The 14165-nt window shown below is 39.1% G+C and overlaps 2 protein-coding genes, 1 long non-coding RNA gene and 1 other non-coding gene across 4 annotated transcripts; 3 read left to right on the top strand and 1 right to left on the bottom strand.

The window, feature by feature from the left end:
- The first annotated feature begins 3203 nt into the window (after window positions 1-3203).
- Window positions 3204-3276, top strand: Trnap-ggg (transfer RNA proline (anticodon GGG)). Its single transcript has one exon. It is a non-coding gene; the product is annotated as a tRNA-Pro (tRNA).
- A 3427-nt stretch (window positions 3277-6703) lies between these two features.
- Window positions 6704-7828, top strand: LOC137980920 (adrenocorticotropic hormone receptor-like). Its single transcript, XM_068828313.1, has one exon. It carries the CDS (start codon window positions 6704-6706, stop codon window positions 7826-7828), a length of 1125 nt encoding a protein of 374 aa, XP_068684414.1.
- A 604-nt stretch (window positions 7829-8432) lies between these two features.
- LOC137978911 (uncharacterized) lies at window positions 8433-11887 on the top strand. Its single transcript, XR_011118234.1, has 4 exons — window positions 8433-9050; window positions 9335-9415; window positions 9501-9588; window positions 10391-11887. It is a non-coding gene; the product is annotated as an uncharacterized lncRNA (long non-coding RNA).
- On the bottom strand, window positions 11885-13516 carry LOC137978910 (putative nuclease HARBI1). The gene is made up of 3 exons (XM_068826031.1): window positions 13314-13516; window positions 13058-13228; window positions 11885-12556 (listed from the first exon to the last, which is right to left on the bottom strand). The coding sequence occupies exons 1-3, from the start codon at window positions 13440-13442 to the stop codon at window positions 11885-11887; spliced, it is 972 nt and encodes a 323-aa protein (XP_068682132.1). The 5' UTR covers window positions 13443-13516.
- Between the last annotated feature and the right edge of the window lie 649 nt (window positions 13517-14165).

Genomic DNA, 14165 nt, shown 5'->3' with positions numbered 1-14165 from the left:
GAACGATGAGGTACTGGATCATGCAAAGTCTACGGATATTGAGATCATTCTCGTTAGGAACAGATTGCGTTGGATGGGTCACGTTGCACGTATGCCAGATGTGCGGTCCGTGAAGGCACTTCTCTATGGAGTATTAGAAGTGGGTTCAAGGAGAGTCGGGTGCCCCCTTCTTAGATATAAGAACACCCTGAAGGACATCCTCAAGCGCGGAGCTGCTCTTGGAACATGGAGAGAAATCGTAACAGATCGGCTAGCCTGGCGGAGACTCACATCTGACATCTGTGATAAAATAGAAATTGAGAGACGGAACAGGAATATAGAGAGGAGGGCCAAGCGTCACGATAGTGATAGGAGCAGCTAGTAATCTGGAATCCTCCCTGGGACTGAACTTAGTTTTCACTACAAGAATCTTGTATTCATCTTTAATTTTTGTGTATTACTCGCATCGGGTCATAGGCGTATATATATATTTAAGTCATTCATAAAGAAGAGGTGGTTGATTTTGCGACCTTGGGATTCATACCCGCAAGTACTTTCATTGAATAATGAGCTCAGTGGTGTGAGAGTGAGACAGAAGAGTAGCGGTGATAGGGAGTCACCTCGGAAGATGCCGCTTTTGAATCTTGATGTTATTGTTCCTTCGGCGTGATTGAGGTGGGAACGCATGTTTTATGAGTCAAATGAGTCAATGAGTCAATGAGTCAATGAGTCATGAGTCATGAGTCATGAGTCAATGAGACTCACAGTCAATATAGCAATAATTTGTTGATTAAGCCTAAGCCCTCGTTTCAGTGATTAGGCCTAAGCACTCATAAAGAAGAGGTGGTTGATTTTGCGACCTTGGGATTCATACCCGCAAGTACTTTCATTGAATAATGAGCTCAGTGGTGAGAGAGTGAGACAGAAGAGTAGCGGTGATAGGGAGTCACCTCGGAAGATGCCGCTTTTGAATCTTGATGTTATTGTTCCTTCGGCGTGATTGAGGTGGGAACGCATGTTTTATGAGTCAAATGAGTCAATGAGTCAATGAGTCAATGAGTCATGAGTCATGAGTCAATGAGACTCACAGTCAATATAGCAATAATTTGTTGATTAAGCCTAAGCCCTCGTTTCAGTGATTAGGCCTAAGCACTCTCTGAAATTTTAGCTTTCATTTTATGGTTTAATTAACTACACTAACTCCTTGACTCATTGACTCATGACTCATTGACTCATTGACTCATAAATACTTAACACTCGATTGAGGTGCAGAGTAATCTTCCAAGTTCTCATATTTTGTTTGATGAAGTTGACAATCACAGGGCAGATCTTGTAAATTTGCAGACACTTTGTAATCCATATGTGTGGAACACTGTCAAGAGCTTTTTTTATAGTCTATCCAGGCTGTCGATAAGATTCTTTTTCTTGGTCTTACATTCCCGCAATATCATCTTGTTTATTAATAGCTGATCTTTACATACCTAGTTTCCTTTCTTACACCCTTTCTGTTCTGTTGGTAAAAGCTGGTGTTCAGTTAAGAATGTATAATTATGTTCTTTCTGCAATAATGGAAGTGAGGACTAGTCTTGAACATCGTTGGAAGAGAAGTAATAGGCCTGTAGTTTTTTGGGTTTGTTGTCTCTTTTGTTTTCGGTAGTAAATACGTGAGACCTTCCGTAAGCCATTTAGGTGTTTCTTCTGGGTTCTCAATGATGTTTTAATAGGACAATCTGGAAAAGGTTTCATGAGAAACCTTGTCAAGGCAAACGCGTCATCTCCAGTTAATGCGTATGGAATTTTCTTTGACCTGCCGGGTAAAGCCTTTGAACCTGGCATTTGCAATGGATTTCAGCTGGAATGGAGGGCCCTTTCCATTCAACCCAAATTCCGGTAATTTCGGTTGGTACATAAAATGGAATGGACCATTTCGGTTAGGTCCGGCCGGAATATTCGGGACCACCTTTGAAGGTGGCCCACTTTGACCGGTCGGACGGAAATTTCCCTTTTCATTTGACAAATTTGTTGTCCCCAGTACCGCTCTTCTGTACCCTGCTTTCAAAGACAAAATGGCGTAATGCAGTGATTCAATCTACGAGTGCTTCATCTGTGGAAATTACGGAGCCCTGTTAGTGCCACCTGCCTGTGTGTATACTTTTTATTTTTTCCGGCGAGATTTTTTTTACTTTAGGCGTGACTCTTGTTTTTATTTGTTGTTGTTTTTATTTGTGTCAGTGGCGCGACGTTTTTTATTTGGCGCGACTTTTCTTAATTTGGCACGACTTTTTCTACTTGGCGCGACTTTTTTATCTGGCGTGTCTTTTATGCCGGCGCCTGGGTATGGCCCTTATTTATTCCTTGTTATAGTGTAATGAATATTGTAAGTAATAATCCTATAAACCCTTGTATACCCCTACATACCCTTGGATACCTCTGTATACCCTCAAGAGAGGGTGAGGTGAGAGAACGGATCCCCATGCTCCATCATAGTTTTTTAAATTTTATTTTTAATTTAAGTTCTCGTTCCCAATGCCGCGCTTAACTAAAGCTTCCTTACGTTATTACAACTGGCAAATCAGGTGCCTGTGTAAGGAAGGGATCTGCTCGCTTACCACATCCTCTTCATACCCTTGTCAACACTTGTATACCCTTGTATACTCCTATACTGCCTATATACCTTTGTAGACTCTGTATACCCTTGTATACCTTGGTATACTCGCATAAACCCTTGTATACTTCTGTGTACCCTTGTATACCTTTAAGTGCTTTTCTGGACATAAGTGCCTGTATATAAAAAGTTAAAAAGCGTTTGTAAGTGTGTCCGTATATTTCAAGCGTTTACAAGCGTTTGGATGCTTTCGCAGTTTTTTTATCAATAACGCTCGAAACGTTAGCTTTCAACTTTCTCTATGGTGGTCAATATGAGATATCAAAGCACTTGACAATGGTGGAAAGTAGTGAAACTACTTCCTGGGGCGTAACGAAGTCAAGCTGTCAATTATATTGTAGAGGAGAACGAGATCTTAAGTGGAATGGCACTTGCCAACTACATAAATCACGCTTTTTCGGGGTATACTAAGGTATAAAAGGGTATACAATGCAAGGGTATATAGAGTGATGAAATGGTATATGAAATGAACTATGATTCATTTCATATACCATTTCATCATTGATTCATTCCTCACGGGACCATTAGAACCCACAAATGACCAGCTCCCAACGTCAGTGGCTTCATAGCTCAGTTGGTTAGAGCGTCGCACCGGGATCGCGAGGTCACGGGTTCAAACCCCGTTGAAGTCCTGAATTTTTCAGGCTTCTCTACGCAATTGCAAAAATTGCGCTAATAACTGCGAAGATCATAGCTTCACTTGGTATATAGAGTATACAAAGGTATATGGGCAGCATAGGAGTATACAAGGGGATACAAGTGTTTACAAGGGTATATATAGGGGTTTCCAGGGGTAGTTAAGGGTATTAAGAGGATGAGGTAAGCAAGCAGATCTTCCCCCCCCCCCCCCCCCCACACACACACACAGTTGTAATGACGTAAATAAACTTTAGTTAAGCGCGGCATTGGGAACGAGAACTTAAACTAAAAATATATTTTTAAAAAAACTATGATGGGGCATGGGGATCCGTTCTCTCACCTCGTCCTCTCTTGAAGGTATATAGAGGTATACAAGGGTATGTAGGGGTATACAAGGGTTTATAAGACTATTACTTACAATATTCATTATAATATAATAAGGAATACATAAGGTCCTTACCCAGGCGCTGGCATAAAAGACACGCCAGATAAAAAAAAGTCGCGCCAAATAAAAAAAGTCGCGCCACTGACACAAAGAAAAACAAGAGTCACGCCTAAAGTAAAAAAGTCTCGCCAGAAAAAAATAAAAAGTATACACACACGCGGGTGGCACTAACAGGGCTCCGTACCATTGGGTCCAGCACTCAGCCAAAGACACTGGTAGTCAGGCCCAAACACAGCCAGAAGCACTTTGTTGTTGTTGCCTTTGTAGTAAGAGAAATGTCAGCCCGAATTTGGGATTCGCTTTCCCTCCATGGCTCCCAGCCCGTATGGGAAATTCCATCTAGCTTTGAATTTCTCTAACACCAATACCTTTCCACTCCTCTTCCGTCTTTGGCGTGAAAAAACTCGGGTTCCACTGTTTTGTATATTGCTTTGTAGGTCTTGCTAAAATTGCGTCCATAACTGCGAGGATCATAGCTTTACTTGATTTCATATCTGCAGTTCAGTATATGATTCATTTCATATATCATTTCGTTCATTACTGGAAAAAAATTATCTGAAAGGAATATTGGAGGGAAAGAAAACTCTCGCCGCTTGCCAAGAACCTCAATGAGACAGCGACTCGTTCCTCTGGCTTTACGGTTGATCTTACGGTATTTATTGGGAAGGCTACTCGTTTCTTACGATAAGCTAGAAAACCAGAATACATAAAGCAGCAACCGTTCGTTTGTGCTGACGGACGTGATCGGCCGCCATTTTGTCCGTATGAAAACAACTCGTCGTTGACCAATCAGATTAAGGACAGTGCCACCTATTGTTATTGCGCATACGTTCTGCGCAACACGCAATCATTTTGTCACGGGCAGTCACGCGCTGACTTTCATAGAAATTTCTTGGAAGATTAATTCGGAACAGTTATCTCTAAGACAAATTGAAAAAAGCTAGAAGCAATGATCGATCAGAGGATTCGGAGCGGGAGAACGACAACGGCACAGAAGAAATTATTTCAATGGAGCCATCTTTATTAAGTCCACCGTGACTCAACAATGATACAGGGTTATTTATCACCGAAATTAAGAAAAACCAAATGTAGTCAATTCTTCGAAGAAAACCACACAGGATCTGGGATCAATACTTTCAGTGCAATTATTATTATTGTTCAAAATTTACCACGAAGCATGATGCAAGCATTTATTGTTTTTGTTCTGTACAATCAGCTGTCGCCAAGAACGGCCAAAATTGGAAAAAAAAGATCGAGGGGCGTCCTATAACGGACGTAAGTACTGAACAAAAATCAGTAAACTAATTTTAATGAGCTTTAGAAGGCCTAGAAAGGAAAGCAAGCTCACCACAAGAAACGATTGACAAATGCAAGTGGCTAGATGATCACTTCGATTCCGCGCCGCACGGGTTGGATTCCACTGCAGTGTACAACACAAATCACGTAGATTTCTCACTACAAATATTCTTACAACGTTACTCTAGATAATCACTTAAGAGCCACTTCCAAAAAAAGGACCAATCTTCCCAAAGAATCAAGGAAATGATATCCACACAAAACTTGAGGTGAAAAAACTTTCTTCTTTGTGTACTTGTTGCCATAGTGAATATCCCAGAGTGCAACACAAAAACAGGTGCAAATTTCTTTATTCAACGGGGAGAGGAGTAACAAAATTGCAAAAAAAAAAATGAATCCACAAAACGCTGAAAAAACCAATTTAACTTTTAAAATCGCGCTGTGACCCCTACTTTTTATTATATGAAATAAAAGTTTGAGGCCCATTGAAGTCGGGATTAATTTTTGGGGCCGTGAAAAATTGATAAAGGGCGCTTTTTAGCATTTCAATAGGAGGGTTGTGAGGCTCAAAAATGGCTCTTTCTTAACGTTTAATTTTTTCTTTTATTAAAAACACGTTTATAGAATCATCCGGTTGCAATTTAAAAATGTTGACCGTATTACCTCACCTTTAAGCTTACTGTTTGCTAACCCGTTTCTGACAAGTTGCTAACTGGTTTACTAACCAGAAGTGAGCCGGTCGCCTAATACGGAGGCAGCAATAGAAGTCTGTAGTCGATTTTACTGTCGTTTCTTGTAATCTTTTTATATTCATTTTATTTGTAAGGACTATTAATAACGGGCCTTTTACTTTACATTTTACATTAAAATGTAATTTATTTAAATGCGATTCTGTTCCTACGTATTTGACGTCTTTGGTCAACGGAACAGTCTATTTCAGGAACACATGGCATCGAAGGCAATGTAAAATGCCGGGCTTATTTGGTGTGAATTAGGTATTGGACGGAAAATATACTTCTTTGTGATGTAGGCGTGTAGGGCGAAGAGTTGGCAGTCTTGAACGGTTGTGTTTCGTCGAAACTTAAGTTGTTATCTTTGCTTTGTGATATGGCAGTGTTAGAGGATGTTAATAGATATTCTTGCTCACCGGCTATTTTTGCAATTATTACGTATTGTTATCAAAAGCACAGCAATTGAATGTTGGTCTTTTCATTAAACTTTGATTGACGCAGTAGATATAACTTTTCGTACCATATGTCAACCATCACGTGACTGAAGCTCTTATAAACTCCAATGCACCAAAACACAATTATTAAGTAATACAAAAATACGCCATTTCTCTGATGACAGAACTTATTAAAATAATACTTTTTACTTTAGCAACCGAAATTCGTTTCCTTTGTCTCTCCGAAATGAAAATCAACGCTTTAATTCACCTCTTAATTCTTTTCAAAAGCTTATTGGCCATTTCTTGTGAACTTTTCCGAACCGCAACATGTTTTTTAATGAAATGTGTACCACTTTAATCAAGCATTTTGTATCTTTTCTTAAAATTGTCCAACTTTCCTGATGATCCTGATCCGAAAAAGTTGATTGACTGCTTTAAAGCAAGTAAAGACTACTCGTGAAAGGCGATTATATTCTGCCAAGTGTAGCAGGGATAGCACCGTTAATTAACAATGAATCCTAACAAAACGAGAGGAATCTACGAAAACTTTACGAATAAAAATTCGGCTTCCTTTTGCTGGGAAGAGTCGGACGTACCTTGGGACTCAAATCAGCCGATATTTGCATGGATTTTAGTGGTCATCGGAATGATTCTACAACCCATCATCGTGTTGTTGAACGTAACAGTGATAATAGTCGTGAAACGGAGGAAAGAATTGCAACAGAACTCTTACATTTTGCTGTCTAGTATGGCAATTGCCGATCTTCTGACAGCTGTTGTGATGTTCCCAATTTTGGTGATCGCAGCCTTACTTATTTCCAGAAAATTCTCATTGGGTCTAGTCTGCGTCCTACAAGCAATAAGTACTAACGTAATGGCATGTATGCTGTTTTCCTCTCTCTACCACTTGGCGATTGTTGCCTGGGATAGGTACGTGGCTGTAAGAAAATGGAACGACTATAAAGTAATTGTGACCAAACGTCGCCTCAAATGGCTAGCAAAAATCTGTTGGACATTAGCGGTTGTCACAACAATTCCAGGAACTATAATGGATCTGAAGGCAATAAAACCACTAGTCGTTTACCCCTTGATTATCTACAGAATTGTCATTGTCTTTACCACATTCACTGCCATCACATATTGCTACGTTTTGATATACTTGACACTGCGCAAGCGAACGACCGCTCCTACAAGTCAAGTGACTGCTCTTGTTCAAGCAAAACTCCAAGCCAGGGTTGCCAAGACGACTGCCTTGATAACCATGTCACTGTTTGCATCGATGATCTTACCTGTTGTTGTGAGCAGTATTCGACAGATTTTTCCAGCTTTCCGAGCAATATTGAGATTGAAAATGATAGGAATAGCGTTCCAGTTAAATTCGTTGTTTAATCCGCTTGTTTATTGTTACAGGGATCGTCGCTTCAGGAAAGCAGTGCTAGAATTACTGAGAATTAAAAATCCTCGACTAATTTACCCTGAATCTTCGCTTTACCGGCAGAAAAATGTAGAACAAAGCCGAGCGAAACCCAGGGAAAACCAGTTTCGATCGCTCAGAAAATCGTCATCGTGGTGCCTATCTGCTGGCCAAGTTCGCAAAGAAACGTTGAAAAGATCGACATCATGTCCGGCTTTCTAAGTTCAGGCATTCTCCAAAAGTGTTTTCGCAAAGTTGTTTTCAATGTTGTTGTGTTTTTTATCGTGATATTGGATTCGATCCCTTGACGTCCGAATATAATTGACTTGCAAGTTCCCGTTCGACTATGGCTTTATTATAAACCGTTTGCAGTAAAGACAGATAACAACATGATATCAACACGAACAAACGAGCAAATGAGAACGTTGCGTGACTACGTGACGATCATCGTCCTTTATTTCTCAAGAAGTAAACATCACAATGCTGTTTTAAAGTTTGAAGCTCAGCGAGTCTTCATTGTTTCTGGCAGATCGCGTATATTTCATAAAATCCAATTTCAGCATTTTCGGAAAAAGAAAAAAGAAACTCCGATTTTCGGAAAGACAGTGAGATGCTCGCAAAAACAAACTTCGGTTTTAAAACCAGGCGTGCGTTTCTCAAAAGACCCGAAAACTTTTCGGGCCCGTAAAGTTTTCGGGGAGTTTTTCGGGCATGATTTTCGGGTTGCGAAAAGTGTTTCTCAAAACACCCGAACGTAGCCCGATATTTTCGGGTAGGTTTTTTCGGGAATGACCTTCTGCGTCTGCGTGGACAGGTGGTTCGAGAATCACGATCGATTTGTTGGAGGGACAAGTGGAACTGTAGCATTGATGCCCTCTTTCCATTGTTTTTTATTGTTCACCTGTTAAATAACTGTAGTCTGTGGTTAGTTTATACAATACTGGAAATTCTATAATACAAGCATGTCTTGAGTGTGACGGCAATCTTGAAATCGAAGTATCTTGCAACGTTGACCAGCCGTTGATACATGGTTTGAGCACATTTTTCTTGTCTTTCGAGAATTTATCTATATCACTTGCAAACCTGATAATGTACGTCAAAAAGCACCAAGTCGTACGTTTGCGATGAGGTTTCTTTAACCTTATAACATATATAAATGTTTAGTTTTTTTTCAACGAAAGGTTGCAGTGAGTGCGGGCAGGTAAGGTATCGAAGCGGACAGGTAGGCTAGTTTGATCTTGTTTTGTCACTTTTGTGGTCATGTTTCTTCTTTCTTCTTGTAAAAAATTACTGCGAAGTCATTGTTGACTTTAACATGGAGTGCTAATCAAGAAAAATGAAAGTGGATTAACTTAAGCTTAAGCTTACAGTGAATGAAATAGAGGCCTTTGCAGTCTCCCAACATGGATTGATTCTAACAGCGGAATAGGCTGCTGTGCTACAAGTAAGTTCTCTGTCTATATTTTTTATTTAAATAAAGATGTTTACCTTGCTATTAAATTGTTGATGAGAGAGTTTATTAACGCAATGAAAATCATTTTCTTTCTTTATTGGTTTGCTTTTAGTGAAATGTAGGGTATTGAATAATAATAATAATAATAATAATAATAATAATAATAATAATAATAATAATAATAATTATTATTATTATTATTATTATATTAATAATAATAATAATAATAATAATAATAATAATGTCGCTGTCTGATTTTATTTTATGTGTCCCAGGATATTGATAAAGCGGTGGAGGTTTCCATAAACCCCATCAGAAAAGGCAAAAAGAGGACCCTTGCAGATGCACAGCTGGAGGTAGTGATTTTACATGACAAGAAAAAAACTAATGATTCTGAATATGCTTGTAGTAGTCAAATCTGTTTATTTCAAACTGTTCCAGTACTTTGAGGTTGCAACCAGCTATTACAAACTGAAGATGGAGGAAGTGAAACTTGAAATGGAGCTTCTCATGAAAAAGCAAAAAGAGGGTAGGTATAATAATAATATTTAACAAATTACTTTTTACCACAATTGCTTTTAGTCTTGCAGTCTGATTGGTTAACTTGCCATTGTTGCTAAGAGTCTAGACAAAAACCAATATTTGATTTGATTGAGTTAACATTGTTAGTGTCCCACTTAATGCTCTTGTGGTAAATCCATTGACACTTAAATAAAGTTGTTATTGTAATTATTACAAAGCAGCTTGTGTCATGCTCACATCGAAGTGTCACGCAATTGTTATAGCCAGTCAGGAATGTTCATTTTGGCACATGGACCAATCAGACTGTGTCTTGGTTGTGCTCATTTGTTGTAAGGATATGCCTGCAAATGACCTGAATTAACACTGAGTGTGATTACAATCTGAAAGAGTCCTCAAACATAGGCCTCCACCTTCGTGGTACTGTGCCCCATATTTTAATTTCATTCGTCTGTCATGTGTGCTCTGAAGTGATGGCGTATATTGTTAATATTAACTCGTAATCAGATATAAATATGTCCTCTAAATTCTTCCATTGATGTTGGAAAGGTGATTTATTCTCTGGCCAAGCTACACAAAATGTACTCTGGGACGTACACTGAATGAACACAACGACTCGACACAACATTTATTTGAACATTCCTTCAGTACTTTGAGGTGGCAACCAGTTACTATAGCATGAAGAAAGAAATTGAGACTCTGATTGAAAAGAAAAAATAGCCTAATCATTGTGAGTTAATCATCATGTTTTCCTGATAATTTCCAGTTGTTTTTGTGATATTTTCTACTTTTTTTTCTACTTTTCTCCTCAGAATAATTCAGCGTTTGGTGAAGGATGTATGGCCTTTGAACTTGTGCAGCTCATATGCAGTGCAATATATTCTTTTATAAAATAATTAGGATAGTATGTGCACTCTCATTGGTCAAGAGCTGTGTTTAGATGAGAGTATGTAAACATGGCTGTCTCAAGTATTTTTGCAACTGGTTGTACTTAGCTGTTTTGCTGAAAGAAAGTTTGCATGAAAAATCGCATAGTTTTTATCAACATTTACAAGCCTAATCAAATGGTGGTGAGCTTGCCTTTATCTTCGGGATTTTTGGATTTGCCTCGTGGAACCTGTGTTTCATATTCCATGGGATTTCTTTAGTTTTTTCCATATATTTTTTAAGAACGACGATTTTAGTGTAAAGATTTTTCATCTTTATTATTCCCATTTTTAAGAACGAATAATTTTCATGGTCAAATATTTATTAATCCCTCCTACTTGAGTTATTTTTTCCTACATGTACCATCTGGCTGTTTCTGAGATTAAAGTTCTTATTTTCATACAGAGTTTGTTTCATTTGTTAACCTTACTTTGGAGTTGCGAGTTTGCTCTGTAAATTTCTCCCCTCATTTTACAGACTAACCCTAACTTTTGTCTATGATTTTTCCTCAACTCACCATTCACACACACAATATTCCCCTCAAACTACCTGCTAAATTAGTGAATGTTGGTTATTTAATAGTAATACATGAAGCAGCAGTTAACCTAGCAACCTTTGTGGCTTTCTTAATTGGTGTTGATAGACGAATCCTCCTTACAAGAAGGGGTTTCTCTCCACTAAAACATTCACTAATTAGCAGGTAGTTTGAGCGGAATATTGTGTGTGAATGGTGAGTTGAGGAAAAATCACAGACAAAAGTTAGGGTTAGTCTGTAAAATGAGGGGAGAAATTTGCGAAGCAAACTCTCAACCCCAAAATAGGTTAACAAATGAAACAAACTCTGTGTGAAATTAAAAACTTTAATCTCAGAAACAGCCAGATAGTACATGTACGAAAAACGAAAAACTAAATCACGTAGGAGGGATTAATAAATATTTGACCATGAGAAATATTCGTTCTTAAAAATGAGAATGAAAAATACCTTTGATTGTAAATGATTTTGTGTTTATGCCTGTTCGTCGAAGGCAGGATCCATGAAGAGCATTCTTCATGGGAACTTTTTCGCAAAATGCTGGTTACTGGTTATAAGATTATATTATACGATTATGTTGCCAGCTTAAATACTATATATTGACCAGTAGGTTTAAGCAGAAGTGGTATATTAAATAAGAAATCTGAAAGGAAGTGTTCATGGTAGTTTTGTATTTTCCACTTCACTCAATTTTTTTTTTTTCAGTTTTTGTTACCTCCTTTTTATTTCCCATTTTCAGAGGACCCGCCCCATTGTAGCTTTATACTTAACTGTCCATTTCTGGTTTGTTGTGTTGAAATTTATTGTAAAATATTAATAATTAAAGTGAGTGAATGTGCATTAGCCTTTACATTTGAGAAAACACTTCTTGGATAAGTTTTTGTCTTTTGGCAACACCTGATTCATCACAGTTTTGTGCAGAATACATAGGCCTGTCATCACTGCCATTAAGCTGCGTAACATCAAGCCCATCTGGCAGCTGGGTGTTGTCATGGATACACATGTTATGCATTACCACTATCGCAACAATTATGTCGCAACAGCGGCATGGGGAGAACTGCATCGTCCCTCCAGAGAAATCAAGGCATCGAAACCTTTGTTTCAATAGGCCAAATGATCGTTCTATCACATTCCTTGTTCTCGTGTGGCTCCTTTGGTACATTTCTTCTGCTGCACTCGACACTTTGTCAGGGTTTAAGGGGGTCATAAGGTAGCTCTGTAGGGCGTATCCTCTGTCCCTAAGCAACCATCCTTCCTGCTGTTTTGTTTCCATGTGAATTTGCAGTGCGCTACCGTTGAAGATGGCTGAGTCATGGACTGAGCCATGCCACTTGGCCACAATGTTTGTGAACCGCATTTCTGCATCACAGACTGCCATCACGTTGATGGCATGAAATCCCTTATGACAAACATAAAGGTGTTCCTCTTTTGCCGGTGCACGGATTGGGATGAGCGTGCCATCGATCGCCCCCATAACCTTGGGGAAAGCTCCAATCGAGTAAAATTTCGTCATAGTTTCCTATGAAAGATCACAGTAGTTAAAACGGCGGACCCAATAAACTGCGGCTCAAAACTTGAGGAGATTAACAGCCTGTTAGACGTGGGCATTAGAATATGAATCAACTTTTTTGGAACAAACTCTTTAATCATTTGAATCACAGAATTAATACTTTACGCCAATTCGCATGACCGACGACCACTCGATGCGGACCGCAGAGAAAACAGTAAATAAAATAACTTCATCGGAAAAGACGTAAATTTAAGTTAGTTTTTGTGCGAAATTCTACGGGTTGTGCGTTTTTTTACCCCAGTTTTTTTAGGAATATGCCTACTCGAGTGGAAAGAGCAGTTGAATTTAGGACTTTTCGCTAAATTGCAAACAAGAAATATAGTGTAAATGGAAATGAAAATCGCTACCCCTTTCATGCAAATGATCGTGTCTAGTACTAGTACAGTTTACTTCACAGTTAGCTAGTGCTTTTTTTGTAGAACTATGGTAAAACTTAATATCAATAATTACATTCACTTCTTCTCTTGATGTGGGAAAGATAATCCATTCGCCAGCAATACTCTTTAAACACTGGGTAAAGGAGTGAACACAGCGACTGGCACTAGCCTTGGAAATCCCCATGGTGTCTGCGACGACTTTCAAGAAACTTCCACTTGCAAAGTAACGTAATGCTGTCAGGACCTGATAGGTTAATAAACATTTGAAACCTCCACTATACTCGAAAAGGGCCGGTGGCTAGATCATAGAAAAGAGGAAAATTACCCACCTGAATCTCCGGATCTAGCGGAGCATTTCGCCCGGTGTTGCGCCTCAATTGTCCTTCAAACTTCAAAATAAGCCACTCAATTCTCTCAGGTGACAATCTAAAACGTTCAATTACCTCGCATCTTCTCATTCCAGTCAAAACTGTTCTTTGTCTGTATTTTCTTTTCTCACGATTTGGGGTTAAAAGTGCTCCAACGGCAGCCATTTTTTATTCACTAGACTTTCCCGAGATTTTTTTGACTTTTCTCGGGAGCACGCAATCACCCGTAAAATATCTCGGGAAAACGATACGTTTTTTTCGGGCCCGAAAAACTCGGGCGTTTTGAGAAACACCTAAAATTGTTTTCGGGAGCTTTTCGGGTGCGTTTCCGGGCCCGAAAAGTTTTCGGGTCTTTTGAGAAACGCACGCCAGGGCCGTATCCAGAAAATAATTATGGCAATGTCCATGGTTAAATTCTCTTCGTAGGTATTTTAGGTGTTTATGATGAGTACATTTTGAAGACAACACTGGAATCACGCTTTATTTAATGAAAGAATCACGAAAAAATGACTGAGGTAAGTGCCTCGGTTTGCCTCATACTGGCTACGACCCTGAAAACACACACAAGAAAAACAAAATCCGATTTCTAGAAAAAAACGTAAGATGTCCCTTAAGAACTTTCATAGCTTCCGTAAGTTTCTTACTGTTTTTGACTAATTTTGTTTTTACGAGACATCTGGTTTGTCTCTTTCTACTGGGCAATTCTGCCCAGAGGGAAGGAGCACGAACAGGACTCGAGGTCCTATGCGAGGGGCTCCACCCTACCCTATCCAGACCAGAAAGACCAGACGACAACACCGGGAGCTACATGCC

This window comes from Montipora foliosa, chromosome 12 (genome assembly GCF_036669935.1).
Source record: "Montipora foliosa isolate CH-2021 chromosome 12, ASM3666993v2, whole genome shotgun sequence".
In the NCBI taxonomy this organism is placed as follows: domain Eukaryota; kingdom Metazoa; phylum Cnidaria; class Anthozoa; order Scleractinia; family Acroporidae; genus Montipora; species Montipora foliosa.
The sequence above is the reverse complement of the archived record's forward strand: the minus strand, read 5'-3'. Positions and strand labels throughout refer to the sequence as shown.

Bases quoted from the DNA above. Each gene is read 5' to 3' on its own strand.
- LOC137980920 (XM_068828313.1), top strand. From the start codon at position 6,704: ATGAATCCTAACAAAACGAGAGGAATCTACGAAAACTTTACGAATAAA.
- LOC137978910 (XM_068826031.1), bottom strand. From the start codon at position 13,442: ATGAGAAGATGCGAGGTAATTGAACGTTTTAGATTGTCACCTGAGAGA. The intron at 13,229-13,313 runs GTGGGTAATTTT...TTAACCTATCAG, and splicing joins CGCTAGATCCGGAGATTCAG to GTCCTGACAGCATTACGTTA. The intron at 12,557-13,057 runs GTAATTATTGAT...GATCTTTCATAG, and splicing joins CATCAAGAGAAGAAGTGAAT to GAAACTATGACGAAATTTTA.